Raw genomic sequence first — 22,379 nt, 5'->3', positions numbered from 1 at the left:
GTTTAGCAGCTACAGCATTGCAAATGCTGCTTATGTTATGTCTGTTATTAAAAGCTGCCCATGTGAATGGGGTTAATGTGTGGGGACAGGGAGAAAGACCATTTGAAGAATGTAAAAAAAAAAAGGAAATAAAATCAAATTAAAAAAAAGGAGACAATGTCAGTATAAGAGCTATCAAAAAGCAGTCAAGTACTTGATACCTCAAACCTGGAGAGTATCTCTTTACAGGGAAGGTTAGGAAGTATGTAATTTACTGAATAATAGCTTATTAGCAGCTCTGTCATGATTATGGAAGTACTATTTTATATACTGGCCAAATCAGGCAAGCTAGCAAAGAAAGAAAGGGAGACAGTGATGGATTTTTTCAGTCTTGTCCACAGTCTTTGCTTGGTTATTCTCTTACTCCAAATGGCAATTCTAGCTCAAAATATTTCCGAGCAGTATTATGTATATGGCTCCTGGGCTCTATTACGATTATCACATTAGTATTGCCAAACCTCAGAAGCAGGTTTCTAACACAGATATTTGAGGTGAGGTGATAGACAGTTTAGATAATGTTCTTCGTGTTTTACTGTCACAGTTCTGACTGCTGGGATTTCCTGCTGTGAAAACTCTCGGCCTGCCCAACTACCAGTGAAAAACTGTTTTCACTTCACAGGCTGGCAGACGACCCTTATCAACATCAGTGCGGTCAGGTATAAGAGAGAAGTTGTCAGAAAGATAAGTACCCCATTGGGGACCTCTTTTCTTTTTCATTTAACTCATGTCCAATAAAGTAAATAATTGTCTCCTCTGTGGCAAACAAATCCCACACAGAGACTTCCATACTCTGTGTGTTACTTGCATAGGTCGACCACGACGTCCTCATTTTTGTGCTAGGTTTAACACTAGAATGATTAGGTGTAGGGCCAAATTTTTAGCTTGTTTTCTAAGACAAGAGTCAGTTGAACCACATCCAATTGCATCTGCTGGTCTTCCCAATCCTGAGGTGCATAAGCACAAAAAAGAGAAGAAACTTAAGCCAAAGTCATCAGATGACAATCACTCTCCACCCAACTCTCCTGCTTGACTGATCATTGTTGAAGAAGGTGAGGTGCCTTCGCAGCCCCTTCAATATTTGAAACAGTGAGCCAGGCCTCTGTCAAGACCCATTTGGGGTCCAACATGCCTTCAGTTCCTTCATCTTCCACTGCTGATGTCTTCAGCTCATCAGTTGGGTCCAAGGTTGCTCAGCAGGCCACAGCTTCTGGCGTGCACTCCTTAACTAGCAACACATCGAGGCCTAGGACTACAACAGTGTATTTTCACAGAGAGGTAGGTGCTAGGATGTTGGACACACCTAGGCCTAAGGCCAAACCCACCCCAAGGAAAGGCAGTATGGCAGTGCCTCCGCCTAGACCTACGGGGTCCCAGTTACCCGGATCCCAACAGGATTTGATTAAGCTAACTGAAGACTTAATTAACACTGTAAGTGCCAGACAGATCACAGGTGAAGCTACCCCAGGGAAAAGGAAAAGGGATGCCTATATTGATCCTTGACCCTGAACCTTTCCTATCTGAGGAGGATTTAGACTTGGAGGACTCTGGTTGAGAGGAAGGACCCTCCTACACATACTTTGAGGAATCAGATTCTAAGTAGAACCTTCCCTCTATGTCTCCTCTAGAGGATCAAATTTTGGGGGAAACTCTTCATGCTATGAAACAGCATTTTCAGTGGGAAACACAAGATTACCCCCAGGCCAAGAAGAGTTAGGAGTTCTTGGACCTCTCTGATCACAAACCTTTAGCTATCCGTCCCATTTTGGAAGTGGTAGAGGATGTTTTTCAGGATGTGTCCATGAATCCTAACTCACTTCCCCCTGCACCTAGGAAACCAGACAGATTTTACAGGATGCAAGACACTCATAAATATGTTTAAAAATCCTTTGGCTGATCCAGAAGATGTTACTCCAGGGCCTAAAGGGGCTAGGGCCAGTGTTTCCAGGAATTCCCTGCCCACAGACAAGGATAGGTTCAGAAAGAAGGTATACACCTTTGCTGCTCTGTCTGTGAGGGCCCTCAACTGTCAATTTCATTTAATCAGTTATCAGCAAACCATCCTAGATCAGCTCAAGCAAAACATTTCAACCATGGAAGATAAAAATCTTTGTAAGGAACTTTTGGACTTGTGTAACTCCAGTTTCCAAGTGGCCCAAAACACTCTTTGCATTGTGGCTGTGATGCCATGGAGGCATTCTGCAGGGCAGCTCTCACTGGTTCAGTAATTAGGAGACATGCATGGCTTAAGGAGCAATATCTCCCTGATCATGTAAAGGCTAACCTCTTGGATGCTCTACTTGACAAAGACAGACTCTTTGAACCAACAGCTGTAGCAGTTCTTAAAAAATGGAAGACAAGGCAAAGTCCATGCAAACAGTTAAGGACTTCCTGCAAGTACAATCTAGGTTCATCAGGAACTTTCCAGCAAAGCATTGGTCCTTTCCTACCCAGTCTAGGAGTAGACAGAGAAGGCTCCAAAAGGACAGACCTTCCAGGCAAAGGCATCAGCAACAGAGATCAAGGCACTGGGCCTCTGAAACATGCAGGTAAGGGGGTTCTCAGTCACAACCCACAGCCAGAGAGCAATTATAACTCTCTCCCTCTGCTCCACCCTCCCACCACCATCCCAAAATTAGGAAGAAGACTGTCTCTTTTCCTCCAGAACTGGCCCCACATTACTTCAGATCAGTGGGTTCTAAACATTATTGCAAATGGTTATAAACTCACTTTCAAAGAACCTTTAGTTTACTCAGGTTTCCCAGATGTACCCTCAAATCAAAAAACTTGGGGTCTCAAACAGATACAGATCTGTGTTCTCAGGGAGCAGTGGAGCCAGTTCCAGAGGAATAAAAAGGAAAAAGCTTTTAGTCAAGGTTATTCTTAGTCCTAAGAAAAGAAGGATCTCTGTGTCCTATTGTGGACCTGTTCAGCTTAAACCAATTCCTCAGAATACCAAAGTTCAAAACGCTGACAGTTCAGAAATTACTGCCCATGATAACTCTTCAGGCCTTCATGGTCTCAGTATATCTAAAGGACGCCTACTTATAGATTCCTATTCAGAAATCACACAGAAGCTTTCTTCACTTCAGAGCAAGCTCCTGTCATCATCAGTTTTCAGCTCTGTCCTTTGGGTTGTCTACTGCTCCAAAGTTTTCCCAAATTGCTTGGGACCGGTCATTGCTTACTGCAGAACCAAATGGGTCCAGATTTGTCCTTACCAGGACAATTGCCTAATACAAGCTGCAGACAGCAACAAAGATCAACAAAGATCTGAAATTCACACAGGACCTCCTGACTTCTCTGGGGTTCACTTTAAACCTCAGAAAATCCAGCCTGGTCCCATTCAAACAGTCTTTCTGGGAGCTCTCCTGGACTCTTGCCTACAGAGGACCTTCCTCCCAGGACAAGGTCACTTTTTTAATAGGTTACTTTCTACAGATACAGGAAAATCAAAGCATCACAGCCAGGGAATTCCTCAGAACACTGGGTACATGGCATCTTGTATTCTCATGGTACCCCTGGCCAAGCTGCACATGAGGAAGTTGCAGTGGTACCTGAAGAGTGTGTGGTGCCAGAGCGCTCAATCCCTGGGCAACCAAATACCCTTGATACCTTGCCTCAAGCAGGAGTTTGCATGGTGGGTACAGGCTTGTACGCAAAATCATGGCCCATCCTTCAGATTCCAGGGCCAAATCATCACCACAGATGCCTCAGAGACAGCATGGGAGGCCCATACCCAAAACCTCCAAACTCAAGAATTATGGCCCGCTCAGCACAGAAAGAGGCACATAAATTGGAAATAACTCATGGCAATATAAAATGGTTTACTGGCTTTCAAGGACAAACAGGAACCAGGGGTCCTAGTTGTACAAACAGATAATACCACAGTCATGTGGTACATAAACAGGCAGGGAGCCCTGTATTCCTATCTCTTTTGACATCTAGCCATGCATATATGGGAAACAGCACAATCTCTAGGCTTGCATCTCATGGCACAATACCTGCCAGGCAAAAAGAAAACCCTGGCAGACCACCTCAGCAGGAATCTGACAGACAACCATGAATGGTGTCTCCATCAGGAAGTTTTCCACTCTGTAACACAGCAATGGGGGGGGGGGTCCCACAGGTGGACATATTTCCAGCAAGGGCAATGCTCACCTGAAGAAGTTCTACACCAGGCCAAGGCAGACATCAGCAAGGAGAACAGATGCCTTCTCCTTTCCTTGGGACGCACATCTTCATTTATGCCTTCCCACCATTACCCCTGTTGCCTCTAGTGCTTCTGAAGAACAGGCAGGAAGGCCCAAAGGCCATCCTGAAAACACCGGATTGGTCCAGGCAGCACTGATTCCCTCTCCTCCTCAAGCTTACCAGTCAAAAGCCTTTAATGTCACCACAGAAGGTGAACCTCATCACCCAGAGCAAAGGGGAGGATGGTGCACCCTGACCTTCAGACACTCAAACTCTCAGGATGGTTTATTCCACAATGCCCTACTTCCCCTCCAACTTGAATCAGCAGGTACAAACCATTTTAAAAAAATCTAGAAGACCTAGCACAAGAAACTCTTACTCAAATAAATGGAAAAGATTCTCATTTTGGTGGCAGAAGCACCAGCTTCAACCAATTTCTGTCAACATTTCTAACATTTTTGAGTACCTGACCAACCTAGTGGAGAAAGGCCTCTTTTATTCCTCCATCAAGATACATGCCTCATCTGTCTCTGCCCAGATCCCTAGTCATCCTCCAATTTATTCTCATCCTTTGTTGAAACAATTTCTTAGGGGAGTTATTCACATTAAGCCCTCCCAAAAGAAAACCCTCCCCTCCTTGGGACCTCATCTTTGTCTTAGGAAAGTTGATTTTGCCTCCTTTCAAGCCTGTTGCCTCTACTACCTGGAAAACAGCCCTACTATGGGCTACCACTTTGGCCAGGAGGGTCTCAGACTTGCAGGCCCTAATGGCAGTGGAGCCTTTCATTATCTTCCGTAAAGGCAGGGTCTCCCTCCAAACTAGCACTTCCTTCATCCTTAAGGTGGTTACTAATGTGTTTCTAAATCAGGCCATTCACCTACCTACCTACTTTACCAAACCTCAGGACAGAGGGGAAAGATTACTGCATGGTCTGGATGTACATAGAATGCTATGCTTCTACCTGGACATGACTAAATCTTTGAGGAAAACAGACCAGCTGTTCATTACCTTTGCCAAAGGCTCTGAAGGAAAACCAACTTCTAAACAAATCATTTCCAAGTGGATTTCCCACTGCATCCCATCCTGTTACAGCCATCATGACAAAAAGCCCTTTGATTTGATTAAGTCACTCTCTACTAGGGCCATAACTACTTCTACAGCTTTCCTCAAAAGGGTTCCCACTAAGGACAGCTTGGAGGCAGCAACCTGGTCTTCTGTGCATACCTTCACTAGGCATTACCACCTGGCAACCTTTTCCAAGTCTAGATAAGGCTTTGCATTTGTAGTCTTGCAAGGAATCCTCTCCTCTCTTTACTCATCTTCAACCCTCTTTAAAGCTTTGGGAATATTCCCAACAGTCAGGACTGCAACAGCAAAACATGAAGAACATAGTACATTTGTGAACACTTACCATAAATGTAGATGTTTGTGTATTCACTGTTGCAGTCTACTTTCCCCTCCCTCCTACCCCCTCAGTCTACTAGGAGGGCTACTAGAATCAGCAAATGACTCTACACCTCCAAACCATGGTTTGGGTCCACTCTTCCTTGGTCCACTTTAGATACACTTGGTGATTACCATTGCTTATATACAAATTATTGGAAAACTGTGAAATAATATTTCACCTAATTCTTAACCCCCCCCCAAAAAAAAACAAATATACTCATCTAATAATAATAAGTTAGAACCTGTATCACACACTAAGCTACTCAGTGTCACAACAGATAAAAATGTGACACTTGAAAAACATCTATCTCTAATCACAAAAACAGTCCATATTAAACTAGACTATACAGAATTAAACAATACCCCATTGATTCCACAAGACAATCTATTGCCAGGACTCATTTACTCTCTACCGTTCTGTATGCCTCTTCCATATTCACCAACCTGAAAAACTGATCTATCAAAACTAGAAGCCTGCTACAATAAGATTGTCAAATATGCCACTAATTCTCCACATAGATCCTATCACTATATTGCCTTACATCAACTAAACTGGATAGAGTTACCTAACATTCACTCGACTTAGTGGCCCATGGCTTAGTGTAGCAACCAGAAAAATGCCCAGCAGTCTGCAACCTACTTCAACCTCAAACTAATAAAAGATAACTGAGATCTTCTGACAAATGCCTATTACAAGTCACAAAAGCTAAAAATTGTTGTGGAGATTCTCTCTACTCTATCTACAGAACTTGGAACTCAACCCCCCAGAACACCGTAACCATTGCTAATCCCTCATAATTCAAAATAGTTCTCAAGACCCACCTATCTAACTTCTGGTTCTGCTCTTGTCTAACTCCTGGTTAAGCAGTGTACCTACTCTACAATACTTTACCTATTGTATATAGTTATTGAGTTAAACACTTGAAGGAAAACTTGTAAATATGATTTTGTAAATAATGGATCAGCAATATGTATTCTCATCTACCTTAGTACTGAGTGTTTCTCTGAACATCTTGTGATCCATTTAGTTTGTAATAGCTGTATGAACTTTCTCAACATTTTTATTTCTCTGTACATTTAACAACTGAACGAGTTATTTCTTAACATATGTTTTTGTTCTAATCTCTGTTGTACTTGTAACTTCTGGGGCTTTTCCCCAGGGCCTCCACTGAAAAAGTGCAACTGCCCAATTGGACTATCCCAGTAAATAAACATCAAATAAATAAATGTTTGTTTTAAGTCATAAATCATACCTGAATAGCAAAAAGCGAAAAGCCACCAACCGGATGTAAAATATAAATTTATTAGAGCCAACGAACTTCAAAACGAACAGACTTTAAAAATAATAGTCGAATAACTTCAACTACACAAACGATCAAGAATAAGCGCTTTCATTTAAAAGGTTTTAAACTTCATCAGACAATCAATTAAATTACATCGCTTCCTTTTATAACCTTCTCTTTTTTCAAAAAATCCCGCTTACATGACTCATAGGACGAGCATGCCCAGTAATAAAAAAATGACTGTTTGAAAATATTTTGACTTTCCTCATGTATATATAATTACAAATTCCTATCTTGCATAAATACTATAATTTATACTTTATATGAGAATTTACCAATATATGGGAGAACTGAAAATAAGAATATATATAAAAATATTTATAAAGATATAGATAACTTATGATGTCAGCCTACTTTGAAATAGAAAATTATTTAAAATACACCACTATATAAATTGTGCAATATTAATCCATAGAAAGTATTAAAAAAAAAAAAAAAAAAAAAATATATATATATATATATATATATATATATATGTATATTATATATTATATATACACATATATATGTACCAAACCATCTCCATTAAAGTTCATCCCTATCTGAAAAATCTCCACCTATACCAATTAAATAAATAAATATATATATATATATATATATATATATATATATATATATATATATATACATATATATATATATATATATATATATATATATATATATATATATATATATATATATATATATATATATATATATATATATATTATGTAGTTTATTTAGCCATGTGTGATTCATGTGCCTCATTCTATGTAGGCAAAACAGAGAGAGCTTTATCTCAAAGAATTTATGAACACGAATATGCAATTAAGAAAAATAAAGCGAATAATGCTTTAGCAAAACATATTAATGAGTATAATAATCATCAGTTTCATTTTATAATTATAGATCATGTGGAGATAAAAGATAAAACCCCTTGGGGTTTAATACTCGAACAAAGAGAATTACAATGGCAAATTAAACTACAAGCTGATACATGGCCTGGTATAAATGAAAGAAGTACTATAGCACCAATACTCAAATTAATGGCACTAAATAGAAAGAAAATGAAAGATTAAAATAATGTATGTTGAGTATTAATTTTAGATATAATTTTAAATATTGATTATATTATATATTCATATATTTAAAAATAAATTTATATATTTGATATTAGATCCTATATATAGGCACATTAGGATGAATTTTTTTTTTCACAAAAAGAAATCCTTTTAATAATGTGGTTTAAATTTTGTTCATTAATAATAGTATATATATATATATATATATTTATTTAATTGGTATAGGTGGAGATTTTTCAGATAGGGATGAACTTTAATGGAGATGGTTTGGTACATATATATGTGTATATACAATACATAATATACATATATATATATATATATATATATATATATATATATATATATATATATTTAATACTTTCTATGGATTAATATTGTATGTCAAAAAAGTTTCAAATAAAGATTTTATAATATATATAAATAAAATAATTTAAACATATAAATGTATTTTTAAATAATTTAATAATGTTTTAAAATATTATTTATATAGTGGTGTATTTTAAATAATTTTCTATTTCAAAGTAGGCTGACATCATAAGTTATCTATCTTTATAAATATTTTTATATATATTCTTATTTTCAGTTCTCCCATATATTGGTAAATTCTCATATATAAAGTATAAATTATAGTATTTATGCAAGACAGGAATTTGTAATTATATATACAAGAGGAAAGTCAAAATATTTTCAAACAGTCATTTTTTTATTACTGGGCATGCTCGTCCTGTATGAGTCATGTGAGCAGGATATTTTGGAAAAAGAGAAGGTTATAAAAGGAAGTGATGTAATTTAATTGATTGTCTGATGAAGTTTAAAACCTTTTAAACGAAAGCGCTTATTCTTGATAGTTTGTGTAGTTGAAGTTATTCGATTATTATTTTCAAAGTCTGTTTGTTTTGAAGTTTGTTGGCTCTAATAAATTTATATTTTACATCTGGTTGGTGGCTTTTTGCTTTTTACTATTCAGTAGTTCGTGGTTCTCAGTAGTAATATAAATCATGCCTGCTTTGTCTGACAGTCATGCAAACTTTTTTTGTGAAAATATGGGGAGGCTACAGTTCCTTGTAGTCTGCTTACTGAAACAACTGGTTCTGCCCCTAAACAGATTTATTTACTGCTTTTTTTTAAGAATGGCTCATTTGTGTTGAATGCAAAACTAAAGAGTCAAGCTACCATCTGTCTACTCACTTCCCAGACTGTCTTGAGTTAGTTTTGATTCTTATATCAGCACAATCTAAGTTTCAGTTCATATTGGGATATTATATTTTGAATAGATTAATAAATAAATAGCTCTCAAAGAAAAGGCAAAGATTTTATAAATCTGCTTGGGCTCTGATTGAGAAACCCAACTTTGTGCATTAATAATCTCCATGCTGTATTCATTTAGAAGCTTTGTTAAATTGTGGTTTCTTTCTCTCACATTTATATCGAAGGAATTTAATATTGGTTTGAGCACTTATTGCCAGGTGGAGGCTTACTGGACCTGACTGCAACTCAAGGTGGTAATACAAAAACATGTTGACAGCAGTTAAAGTCTTAGAGTTTAAGCTATATGATAATCTTGCTAAGAAGTTGCATTGCCTATTAGCAGTCTATTATTGAACAGTTTTGTTTGCTGTTTGATTTTGATCAAAATGATTCTGACAGCAAAATGCTTAAGAATCTATATACTGCATTCAGGTTATCCTAATATCACAGGACTGCCAATAATGTAGCATATTGTTCTCTGAAATCAAGTGGAATTTCTTTCATGTATACAAGACCATCCTGATTAAGGAGACAATGTTAACCAGAAAACATTTCTAAGGCCAGGCCTCCATCTGTTTCATCTGGTGTACTTTAGGTTTTAAAGCAGTGCATCTGATTCAAGAGTTAGAAAATAAAATTAAAACAAAGGGAAAAGTATCAATTTTTACCCTTTCTCAGAATTTTCTACTTTTTCTGCAAAAATGAGAAAAATTCCCCTTATTAGGAGGGTCGCTTCTTTTTAATACTCCTCTTTTAGGGGGCAGTTGTCTGTAGCTAAACTTATAGCAAGGCTTTTCACTAGCTCATTGAAGGAAAATCTGTGTAAAACTAGTATAAACTTGTCCATCCATAACATTTCATTTAAGATGTTCAAAATGGTGGAACATCAGATCACCTTGGCTGTGTCACATCAAGGGTCCTAAATGGTCAAAATGGCTATTCTATACCACCTCTTCAATGCTGAATCCTGATTACTAATTTCAGAGGGTACTCACCTTTGGTGCCAGCAGCAATTTCTTTGTTTTAGGAGATATCTCCCTTATCAACATTTGCTCAACCATGGGATATATAAGTCTGCGGTATGTGGGGGAACAGCATTGCTTGCCACTCTGAAGTATCTTGAATTTATTGAACAGGTTGGATTGTGTGTAGTTTAACTCAGTAAGTTAAGTTCTCAATGATTTAAACACTGGGGATTAGTGAAGTCATCAAGACATGATGCGTATAGGCAATGTCCACCCTCAAAAGGTTTTCTCATATTCTGCATGACAATCAAAACATCCAGCTTGAATTCTTCTCTTCTGGCCACTGGGGTATTGCAGCATTCTTCAAATGTCTAGATCCAGCACTAATAGGAAGAGTGACTGACATCTACCATGTCTGGATGGCTGTCTGACTCAAGTTCATTCCAATTACAAATTGGATTTCATATTGAACATGGCAATCGTTAAGTCCTAAAGGGTAACTTACACTTGCAAAAATCCAGATATAGCTATCTATTGAGGCGCAAGTTCAAATGGAGGAAAGGCAAACCTATCAGCCATGAATATCAGTTCCCAAGGAGAAAGAGGGACTCTCCAAAAGAGGACGGAGACATACAGATCCTTAAAGAACTGCTTGAACAGCTGGATCCAGATTGCAGTCCTGCTCTATATAAGGTAATCATAGACAGAAAGAGCTTAAACTCTAATACATGTGCCTTCACCGTGGAATACCTGAGAACTGAATGAAGCAGATGTCTGTGATAGGTCAGGTTGTCATGCAAGATCACCTAGGACAGAATACTGTATCATTCTGCCCAAACTGAAAACTACTTCCACCTGGAAGCATAGACCTGTCAAGTAGAACTCTTCCTTGTAGCTTCAATAACCTGTAAGATCTCAGCTGAGAGACCTGTTGGAATCAAGGAGTCTACATCAGCAGTGAGGTCCTGAGAATGAGTCAGTTGCATTTCCAAACTTAAATGACATCCTTGACTAAAAATGAGATAGTTTAATGCAACCAAAGACCTTGCAGCATAAAATGATGTCATTTTCAACCACCAGACTGTGATGAAAATGCTATTTTGGTCTTTTGCTCTTAAGCTTTGTGATGAAGAATGGAATTGGTGAGAATGCTGAGCAGGTATATGGCAACCTCCCATTCCATGCAATGCAGATCACATCTACTGTCACCTTCTCTTGCATCATGTAGAATAAGAGGAGGTCCACTTTCTCCCTAGAGAGGAAGAATTTCATTTATACAGGGACACAATTTTGGAAGCTCACACAAGACATGGTGTATGAATCACAACCAGAGCAGAGGACTGGAGTAGTTTAGCAAACCTGACAGTTCATTTGTTACTTCTAGATATGAATTGCTGAAAGAAAGGTGCATCTATGTATGACCCACTGGCAGGCAATCATCCATGCATAGGAGATTAATAACTATCCCTTTGATTGTTTGGATACCTGTGGTTGTCTCATTACATGAAGAAAGGTCCTAAAAGGAGTTGTTTCCAAGCCTTTAGGGCCTGGAGAACTATCTGCATATCCAAGTGTTTAATGTGAATACCCTCCAGCACTGACCACAGTGCTTGAGCTGCTTAGAATTATTATGGTTTCTCCAATTCACCAGTGAGAAGCCTATAATCAGAACTTGTTACTGACTTGGCTGCTGAAAGTGGACAATACCAAAAGGAAATATCCACCTTTTCAGCACTTGCCAAAGGGAGTCTAGTATGAGGAAAATATTAATCAGCATTTAATGATTCTGCACCCACTCTCATCCCACAGACCAGTACAATGCCTAATCCTCAGGCATACCAACACCACCATGAAGATAGTGACAGCCCTTAGTTCTGAAAGATGTAGCAAGATCGAGACATGGATCCTACAGGGCCACGTGAATCCACACCCATGATTTTTCAGGGCCTCTTCTGAAGGCAGAGATAACAGCACTGTGGAGTAGCAAATTCAATTCCTGATAAAGCCATCCTCTGTTAATGAGTCAAAATTTCTTTCAGTTTATGATCACACTTAGTGAATAAAGTTAAGTGAGTACCCACTTCAAGGACAATTTCAGACAATCCTTGGATGGAGCTACAAGGAGCCATTCATTCATGTAGGGGTTCACATGGAGACCATTTTTCTGCAAGACTTTGGCCACCGCTTCCAATGCTTTGGTGAATAATGTGGGTACTGAAGAAAGCTCCAATGACTGGACTTTGTACTAGGAGTACTGACCACCAACAACCATACTGGGGTAACCATCTGTGTGAACTCTTTGTGTTGAGCTGTTAAAAGACATTAATTATATCCACTGACATCCTCAAGTTGTCCTGTGTAGCAAGAAAATGATCTCTCCTAGAACTGATTATAGTGCATGCGTTGTTTGAAGGCATTGATTCCCATGTTGTGAAAGAAATTGTGCATCTTCTTTAGGTCCAGAAAAAAGTGAGAATAAACCTACCAATTTTTTTCTGAATAAGGAACAGCCTGCACAGTGACTTTCAGACTGAGTTTAGGCCTGCCCCAAGAGTTCACCTGAGATGAACTGATGTATCAGCAGAGTTCTTTGTAGGGAAAGACCTGTAAGTTTCAATACATGACCAAGGATGGCCATATCTGGAGGCACTTAGTCAAAGGTGAAGGTTTTCCAAGAATGAATGTATTTAGAAAACTGCCACCCCATGGGCAGTCCCTGTTTTGATAAAGCCAGCGGAGTTTTCCTGTTGATGATTGGGAGAGCACTGGTGATGACGTCACTCTATGGTGATTAAGAACCTTTCCTGAATCTTGAGAGGCTCCTTTTTTGAGATGGCCAAGTCTGGAAGAAAAGGAAGCTGGAGGGGGAAATCATAAAAGTTCTTTATGGTGCTGCCCTGTTTCCTCTTCAACAGGCTATCAGCCAGATATTAGCAGGCCTGTCTAAAAACACTTAGACATTGGGCATTCAAGACATTGTTGGATAAAAACGTCAGCCATGTCAGTTGTTACTGCACCCTTAGCTACAGTGTCCTTATAAAAGTTACACTAGACTACATGGAAGCATCTGGATAAAATGCCCCTTCATACCAGGCTCAATAAGGTCCTGAAAATGTGACCATTGCCTGTAATACCAGGGATCACTGGAATCTGGATAGATCACATCAGTAGTTGAAGAGCGAGTCCCAGTATGGCACAATAATCTAACATTTGGTTATTTTGAATAGACTAAAGACTAAGATAGAAACTGGGTACATGTAGCCATTGTATTCAACATGTATTTTTGATGATATAATCATGCATTTTAGTAAGCCTGACAGGGGTCTACAAATATCTAAATTGACTCTGCTGCCTGAAAATTTCTATTTCCTAGAATAAGTAGCTTATCTTGGGGCCAAGAGAGGAGTCATGCAACTTGATCTATCTGTAGTTAAATTTAACTCTCTTTCTCACATTATCCTACATTTGCCAAGAAAGGATTCTCTGGTAATGAGCATGTTATACACTTGGCAATGGTACCTTTGTTTATGAAGATGGCTGACCTACATTTAGTAATCCACTGGATCTGTACGAGACAAGAGGGCCTAGAGATATTTACCCATATGCAAGCTTAATAAAAACACAATAAAACTCTTTGTAAATCATACTATTACAAGGATAAGATATAATTCTTAAAACTTTTAACTCTAGTTCACGGGTCAAAACAGAAAAGACCTAACACCTCAGCAACTTCTATACACAGAAATTTTCCGAAAATATTTATGAATATATTTTTAACATCTGGAACCAAGCCATTTATCATTTTCCTATAGTTCTGCAATGCATATCATAATTCCCTTTGTTTCTAATCTTGCAAAGCACTTAAATATTCTTTATGTACAAATAAGCAAAATGAACCATTGACATCTGGGTTAAGGCAAGCTTAAAGGCTCTGTTTGTAGAATAATTTCTATTTTGTCCAGACTAGTTTACCTTCAGTCTTTCTTACATAAAGATAATATTATCAGACTGATTTATGGAAGCAGATATAGCTAGTCTAGTTTTTGATCTAGATCCCATCAATAACTGACTTTGCAATAGACACACACACCTTGCAATGGACTACTGTGTATTCTGTTAATTGTTGATTAATAGACATTTTTCAACTGCATATTAAAAGAGCTTGTTCACGTGGTTCATCATATGATTCAAAGAGGTTCATTTCAAGTCCTTCACTCCCACATGTGCAATGATCAGGTCATATGTGTACCAGGGATTAATCGACTTGAGGTTTTTAGTGACGTTACATATCCTACCACCTGAGAGGCAATAAATTGTTATCTGGTCTTTGCTCAGCCTGGTGTGGGGGGGGGGCATCTGTTTCTCTAAATATGGAATCACCTAAACCCATGACAATACTGGGTGAACTAGTTTGGTCTTGCTGCCTTAAGGGCTTCTGCATGCTCGTTATATGTCCAGTGTTGGTGTCTGCATTTCCTATAGTGTCAGAGTGAGCTATATTTTGAATACAAACGATTGATGCTAGGTTGTATGCAAGAGGTAAATCTGAGGGCTTATGATGATGTTTAGTCTTCAGAGTCCTAGGAGGCTTGAGTAAAGATTTTCTAATACCATCAGCATTAGACAGCTTAGAGTTTGTAATCTGTGGATATTGTATAGGTCCATGTGGGAGTACAACAGTACTGAGCTTGCTGCATATAGCTGGCTGGGAGAGGGATGCCTCCAGATGAGTTCAGAGCTTAAAATTCTCACAGACAATGTCCTTTAGGATTAGTGAAAATTCATTCTTAGTGAGCATAAGGCAACATATACACTGTCAGGATTCTAAGTGCTATAAGGCTATCAATAAAGGAGGGGGTTGTGTGTTGACTCTCCATAAATGCCCATTGATGCTATATTTTGGAGCTTTTCTTCCCAGGATCCACTGAAAATGAGCTTATATCCATTTGGACTTTCTCACTAATCAAATTCCAATAAGTAAATATATTTTAGAATAAGTGATGATATAAGAAGGAGCTAGGGAAATATTAGAGCACTGGAAGTTAGTTGGACTCTTTCAGCATAAGCCTGCACTGCTCGGTGCAGCTGGTACTCAGGCTGTGCAGATCAACAAGCTAAGAGGAAGCTCGTGCAACTCAGTGCAAGCAGTTTACTGTAAGCACAAATGGACAAGTAGCATACAAATTTTACCAGAAGGTACCCCTTCCTGTAGTGCAAACAGAGAATATTATATATGTGTGTACTACCTTCTATGGTAATTCATTAGTATGTCATGCCACTGTTTTAAGCACAGCAGCACACAGTGAATCAACATTGCTTAAACTAATGGTTGACCACTAGATAACACTTCAGTTCAGAGCCATCTTGCAGGATCGTCATTATTTCATGCATGCATTTTTTTTTTGTAGTCACTCTCTAATTATGTACCACAAGTATAAACCATCAGGAGGTAATAAAACAGCATTTTCTTGAATGTGTAAATATTACATAAATGAATATGCATTTTGATGTCACATCTGTAGGTTATTAACCTGTTACTGCTTCTCTTACATTTTGAATTGCAAATTTATCCTTTCATTAGGTTCAGTTATTCGTTGTTAATTTGGTATATACTATATGACTAATGTGCCTGACAGATTACCTAGAAACTTTCATCTGGTGACATGACTATGCTTACAGGCAAGGTTTAACAAATGCAAACTTGGGCTCCCTATTGAAATGTCAGCACTCCAAATGCCAAGAGCTGGAACACAGAAAAAAAAGATCAAAAATGTAGGAAAAGGGCAAATCTCAAACATTAGTCTTCTTCAAACTTCTTTTTCTGCAGGGAGGCAAGCCCCTGGACCCCACAATGTGGGGGCAGGTTCCCCCACACCTGCCAAGCTTACCAACTACTACATCTCCCTAACTCGGAGAAAAGGGGAAAGGTAACCTTCTGAGAAATGGCCATTTCAGACCTAGTATGTGTAAGTCTGTTTTATCGACCATCCAGTCTCCATGTTTTGGGACTTATTCAGGTGGGTCCTAACATTTCAAATGGTTGCTGCAGATTTGCTTATAAGCTCATTACCTGGATCAACTACATGAGATAACAGAATATTACAGGATATTTCACCAAAATTCAGTGTAAGAAAATTGCTTGACTTGAATTTTGGCAAACCAGCATTACTCATGCAAGTAATGGGGAGCCCACATCTCAGCTCTACTATTTGGGAATTACGTTCAAACTCCTATAAACTTTCTATAACTGTACTGGGGTCAAAGCGTCATAGGGTAGTTTATGTAAACTTTTAAAAAGATGCAACAACATGTTAATGTTTGTTTACCAGAATAGTCCGACTGGGCGGTTGACCCTTTGCCAGGGGAAAAACCCCAGAGGTTACAAATGATAAAACAAGTACAAAGCAAAGCAATACAAAATATATACAAATAAATAACTCCTTGAGTTGTTAGAATAACAGGGTATAAATGTGTTAACAAGGTTCTTATAGTTGCTACAGATTCAGTAAAACACAATTTATTCAGAAGAATCCGTCACAGTATGTGCTGAGCTATATGAGAATGTGTTGTTGGTACATTATTTACAAAAGTTATATTTACAAGTATTCCTTTAAGTAGATTTATTGGTGACTATATACAGGGGTGAGGTCTTGTAGAGTAGGACCTTATTTAACCAGGAGTTAGACAAGTGCATAGCCAGGAGTTAGGTAGATGGGTTTTGAGGAGTATTTTGAATTGTGAGGGGTTTGAGATGGTTGCAATGTTCTGTGGGGTCACGCTCCAAGTTCTGGAGATTTTATTGGTGTACAGAGAACCTCCACAGTAGTTGATAGATTTTGTGATTTGCAATAGAAATTTGTCAGAATATCTCAGTTATATTTTATTAGTTTGTGGTTGAAGTAGGTTGCAGAGTACTGGGCATTTTTCTGGTTGGTATACTATGCTATGGCCCATTGTAAGTTGAGTGAAAGTTAGGAGATTCGGTAACTCAAGCCAGTTTAGTTGGTGTAAGGCATTACAGTGATGGAATCTATAGGGGGAATTAGTGGCAAATTTAGAGATCTTATTATACCAGGCTTCTAGTTTTGATAGGTCTTTTTTTTTCAGATTGGTGAATATGGCAGAGGCATAGAGAAGGGTAGAGAGTAGATGAGTCCCGGCAATAGATTGTCTTACGGAGTCAGTGAGGTATGGTTTAATTCTGTATAGAAAACCTAGTTTAATGTGAATTTTGTATATGGTTAGAGATAAATGCTTGTCAAATTTCATGTTTTTGTCTGTTGTGACACCGAGTAGTTTAGTGTGTGCTACAGGTTCTGTCTTAGCATTATTATTATATGAGTATATTTGGAAGGGGGACTGTAGGTCTTGGGTTTTGTTATTAGAGAAAATCATGAGTTTAGTTTTTTTTTTAGGATTTAGAATTAACTGGGAGTCAGACAGCCATGAATCTACTGCTATCAAAGACAGCTGATTCTTTTCATGTAGTTTACGGAGTGATGGGGCTACGTAGATGAGTGTGAAGACATCTGCCTATTGTGTGATTTTGGGTAGGTTGTTAGCAGTATACAGTTTGTTGGTAAAGATGGTAAGAAGGAGTGGACCAGAATAAAACCTTGTGGTACTAGGCAACAGTGAGGAGAGTTCACTTTGCCATTTTACAGCTCGTTTTCTGTCTAAGTTGTTGTGAAACCGTCTAAGGGCAGAATTGCTTAGTTTAAGAGATGGAAGCTCATTTAGTAAATTTTGATGGAAGATTGTGTCAAATGCTTTAGACACATCCAGGAATATTGAGGAGACTAATTCACCATTGTTTCTGAGTTGGTTAAAGGTGGTACTGAAACTTAGAAGAGCTGTAGTAGCACTGTGATTTGGGCAGAAGCAATGTTGGGAATTATCGAGAAGGCTATTACGTAATAGCTCATGAGTTGGAAATGAATATATTTTCCTATAATTTGGATAGAAAAGATAAAATTGCAATTGGTCTGTAATAAGATATGTCTGTACAGGCCCCTCCTTTATGAAGTGGAATGATACAAGAGATTTTCCAGATTTTAGGAGCATACTGTCCGATTATGGAGTGATTGATCAAAATGGAGACTGGGTAGACTATTGCACTGGTAGCTATCTTAAGGTATTGAGACAGTAGATTGTCAGCAGCAAGGGAAGGGGGTTTAAGCTTGCATAGCTTTTTCCTCTGTGAATACTACAGTTAAAATTTAGCAAAACACAGTTGGTTAATTTCAGCTAAACATAATTAGATTTATTTTTGTCAAAGGATCTTAACATAACCATTATGGCAGTACAACAAACCTTTAGAAGAGACATGTAAGCATCTGTTGGGGGACATCTGTACCATATTAGACAAAATGCAGGTAACAATTATAGCAGGTTAAGACTATAACCTAAATGACTAATACAGCTTGCTGAATAGGATTGGATTCCTACAGCCTTCCCATGCATGTGGCATGGTTTTGACAAGTCTTTTAATCAAGGCAATTATAAAGTAGTATCTTGTGTTCAGTTAGTCTGCCATAATTAACAAATACTAAAATAAACACACATTTATTATTTCCCCTAAAATAAGAAAGGAAATGCAATGTTTCTTTTGGGTCTTGGCATTTCTAATACATTTGATAGACAAATAATGTGATGTTCTGAATCATACAAAAATTTTCACATGCATACTCTTACTACCAGAAATATTGCACTAGTTAAAACTACAACTGATGCATTTAGTTTCTCTAAACTGCAGTATCTGTTATTCATTTTGCAGGTTCTGTCTCCCTTGTCTGAGAATCTGTTTCACAGAGCAATTTCTGAGAGTGGTTCAGCAATAATTCCTGGATTCTTCAGACATGACCCACAAGAAGTTGCTAAGGTAAAGTATGACCTGGCAGAGTGCTTCTATCACATCTAACAAGAAATTTCTTAACTAAGCTATATGATGGAGTCAAAATGTCAGGTTTATTGTGTCTAAAGGAGGTGGAATAAACAGAATGGCAGAAAATTATACTAGCATATTGCTCTGGTCAAGTGTTTAGCTAAGACTAAATAAAGTAAACTGAACAAACATATAATGAAGACAGTAAAAGCCATCATGAAGGATGTAGTACAGTAATTAGTAAGACCGGGAGAGTGGAAAAAAGTGAGAAAATAGCAGAATTCAAAGATTCTTTTTGTTGCCACTGTCTCAAAATGGTACTGGAGCTTGACTTGTAACAGAAATGTGGTGTCCAGTAACTAGATTCAGTCTATATAAGGGGCACAAAACTGGATATTTCATATTTCTGTACAGCTTTTATACTGTTATATGTTATGTATCAAATACAGCAGTGATAGTTGTAAATCTTCTTAAGCAGGTTAAGATTTAATATATGCTGAGCATGTAAACAAATAGTGCGTAACATTAAGAGGTAATTGCTGGCTGTATCATAGTCACCAGTAAAGATTCTGTCTCCCTTGATCACTGCACATGCAAAATGAAATGCAACACCAGATTCCAGTTCTTCCTCTCACCTGTCCCTCCCTGATTTTGTAGAACATCCTTAATTCTGCTTCAGATTTTGCTCTGACCTTCATAAAATGTATAATTTTCTGGTAACTTATTGAGTATTATAAACAGTCAATAATTGTCAGACATTACAGTATCTTACTTATAATTCTTTGGAAAATGCATGTTGATGCAAAATCTGTTGACTTTGGAATAATATTTAAAATTGTCATTGATTTTCAGCCTTTGTGCCTCATTATTTTGTGACTTTCTCCCTGACTCTTGGGCAAAACAGCTGGGAGCTAGGCTTCTAATCATAACTGCCTGATCATTTGTATGTACGTCTGGAAAACCATTCTAGAACCTACTTCCCTCTACCTCACAGCTATGCAGTTAGTCAAGCCTTCATTTTAAAAGAACCTTGGTGACTAATAATTCCCAGCACTCAAAAAGAAATCCCCCCACCAGCTCCCAGTTCCATTAGCCCACCCTTCCCAGCCACACAGGTCAATGTTTGGCATTGGCCTCCTGTCACTACTATGTCAAGCTGCTAGTGACAATCAGGGTGCAGTGCAAGTGTGATGACATGTCAGTCACTGACAAGCCATACCAGTGAAAGGGAAGCACAGTGTCACTGTACCACCAGCATAAATAGCTGAAGTGCATCCTTAGTAAGTAGAGCCTTATGTGAGCCAACATCCCAGTATGAAATTAGATGGACAATGGCCAGCATAGCCAACAGGGTGAAGTTTCATTGAAAAGTCTGGGCAACATAATGGTACTATGGAGTACATGACGTACCACTGTGACTATTTACATAAATGTGTTTATTTATTTTATCAAGGGTACTCGGCACTTATGGGCGATTCTTATAAAGGTAATCAGTTACTGCTGGGGAAGGAGAATGATAATATAACCTGGCCTACAGAGTGGCCTCCAACCAAATACCCTCTAGAATTTCTGTATTTCTTGTTTGCATAACCTTTTGATTTGGACATGAGAAAGAAAAAGAGATTTAATATGAAGATGCATTAGAATCTTCTATAGAATGCCTGCAGGAATTGGAAAACAAGGCATGTGCCCTCAGTTTGGAAGAAAATGAGCTAAGAGAAGAGTTGCTTGATTTAATAGACATAGATAGATATATTAAGATCAGTGAAAGAAATAGACTGCAGAAGGTTAATAAAGCCCAAAAAGTCAGAAGTCTGAAAAAACAAATGAACACAGTATTTAGGACTGTTCATAGAGATCCATGTGATATAACAGAAGTAAACAGGATATATTACTGTGCAGCTAAATTAATAACTGATAAAATTCTACCACAAGAACACAGGGTAGTGAGGGAAAGGAAGGGGAGAAATCAAACACTATCATGGAAATATCGAATAGAGAAACTATAAAGCAGTTAAGACAAGAAGTGTCACTGCTAGAAGACTATAGAAGAGGGAACAGATCAACAATAATACTAACAAAGATAGATGTGATGAAAGCAATGTGCCATATTAGAACAGATCAGACTCTATCATGCACTATCGCAAATAAACTAATAATTTCAACACAGGTGGAAAAATGTAGATGATACGAAGATAAATATAAAGGAAAAGTACAAAACAAGCAATTTATTGATGACCCAAAAAAGTTTTCTAGAGAACTGGGAAATAAGGTAGAAGGTATTGAAAGACTGACAAAAAAGAAGAAATAGATACATTTTGGATAAGTATCTGTGAAGATCCCGTGGAGCATAAAGATGCTAAACGGGTAGAAGAAGTTAAAGAAAGAATGAGAGGTTTAAAGGTACAGGATATGATATGGGATGAAGTAACTGCTAGAGAGACTGAAACAAAGTTAAGAAAACCCTCTAACTGGAAAACCCCAGGCCCAGAGGCAGTATCTAACTTTTGGCTGAAAGTATTAGCATCTTTGCAAGAAGATTTAGCCACGAGTAATAACTATTTATATGCACACCCTGAACAGACACCAACCTGGTTAACAACAGGAAAAACAATGCTCCTACTTAATGCAAGCTAAAATTATAGACCAATAATTTGCCTTCCAACTACATATAAACTATACATGGGAATTGATGCCGACAGAGTTTATAGTCATTTAGAAGAAAACTCAGTTATGGCAGTAGAACAAAAGGGCAATAAAAGAAAGTCGTATGGAACAAAGGATCATTTGTTGTTAAATAAAGTCATAGTGGAGAACTGTAAAAAGGGGAAAAATCTATGTATGGCATGGATTGACTGCAAAAAAGCATTTGATAGTATCCCACATTCATGGATAAAAGAGTGCTTAAAATTGTATAAGATAACACCCTACACTAATCGACTACATTACAGTGACCATGAAGGAGTGGCAGACGACTTTGCAATTAAGCCATTTATCTCAGGGATAAAAATTCAAAGGGGGATAATCCAGGGTGACTCTTTGTCACCGCTGCTGTTCTGCCTTGCTGTTAACCCATTAAGCTGTCTAATTAAGAACTTAGGCCATGGCTGTAATCTGGATCCTAGAAAATGGCAAAGTTTAAAGACTTGTCATCTTTTTATCGATGATTTAAAACTGTATAGCTCATCAGATGAA

At 37.9% G+C, this 22,379-nt stretch overlaps 1 protein-coding gene across 1 annotated transcript in view; it reads left to right on the top strand.

Moving 5' to 3' along the window:
• The window catches only part of LOC122810349 (carboxylesterase 5A-like), a 325,740-nt gene that overhangs the window by 117,111 nt on the left and 186,250 nt on the right, over positions 1-22,379 (top strand). The window contains exon 6 of the mRNA XM_044081930.1: positions 19,077-19,181. Coding sequence (XP_043937865.1) covers positions 19,077-19,181 — 105 coding nt within the window. The remainder of the gene's footprint in view (positions 1-19,076; positions 19,182-22,379) is intronic.

The sequence above is a fragment of the Protopterus annectens genome, chromosome 8.part1, assembly GCF_019279795.1.
Source record: "Protopterus annectens isolate FY-2018-M chromosome 8.part1, PAN1.0, whole genome shotgun sequence".
Classification (NCBI taxonomy): domain Eukaryota; kingdom Metazoa; phylum Chordata; order Ceratodontiformes; family Protopteridae; genus Protopterus; species Protopterus annectens.
The sequence above is the reverse complement of the archived record's forward strand: the minus strand, read 5'-3'. Positions and strand labels throughout refer to the sequence as shown.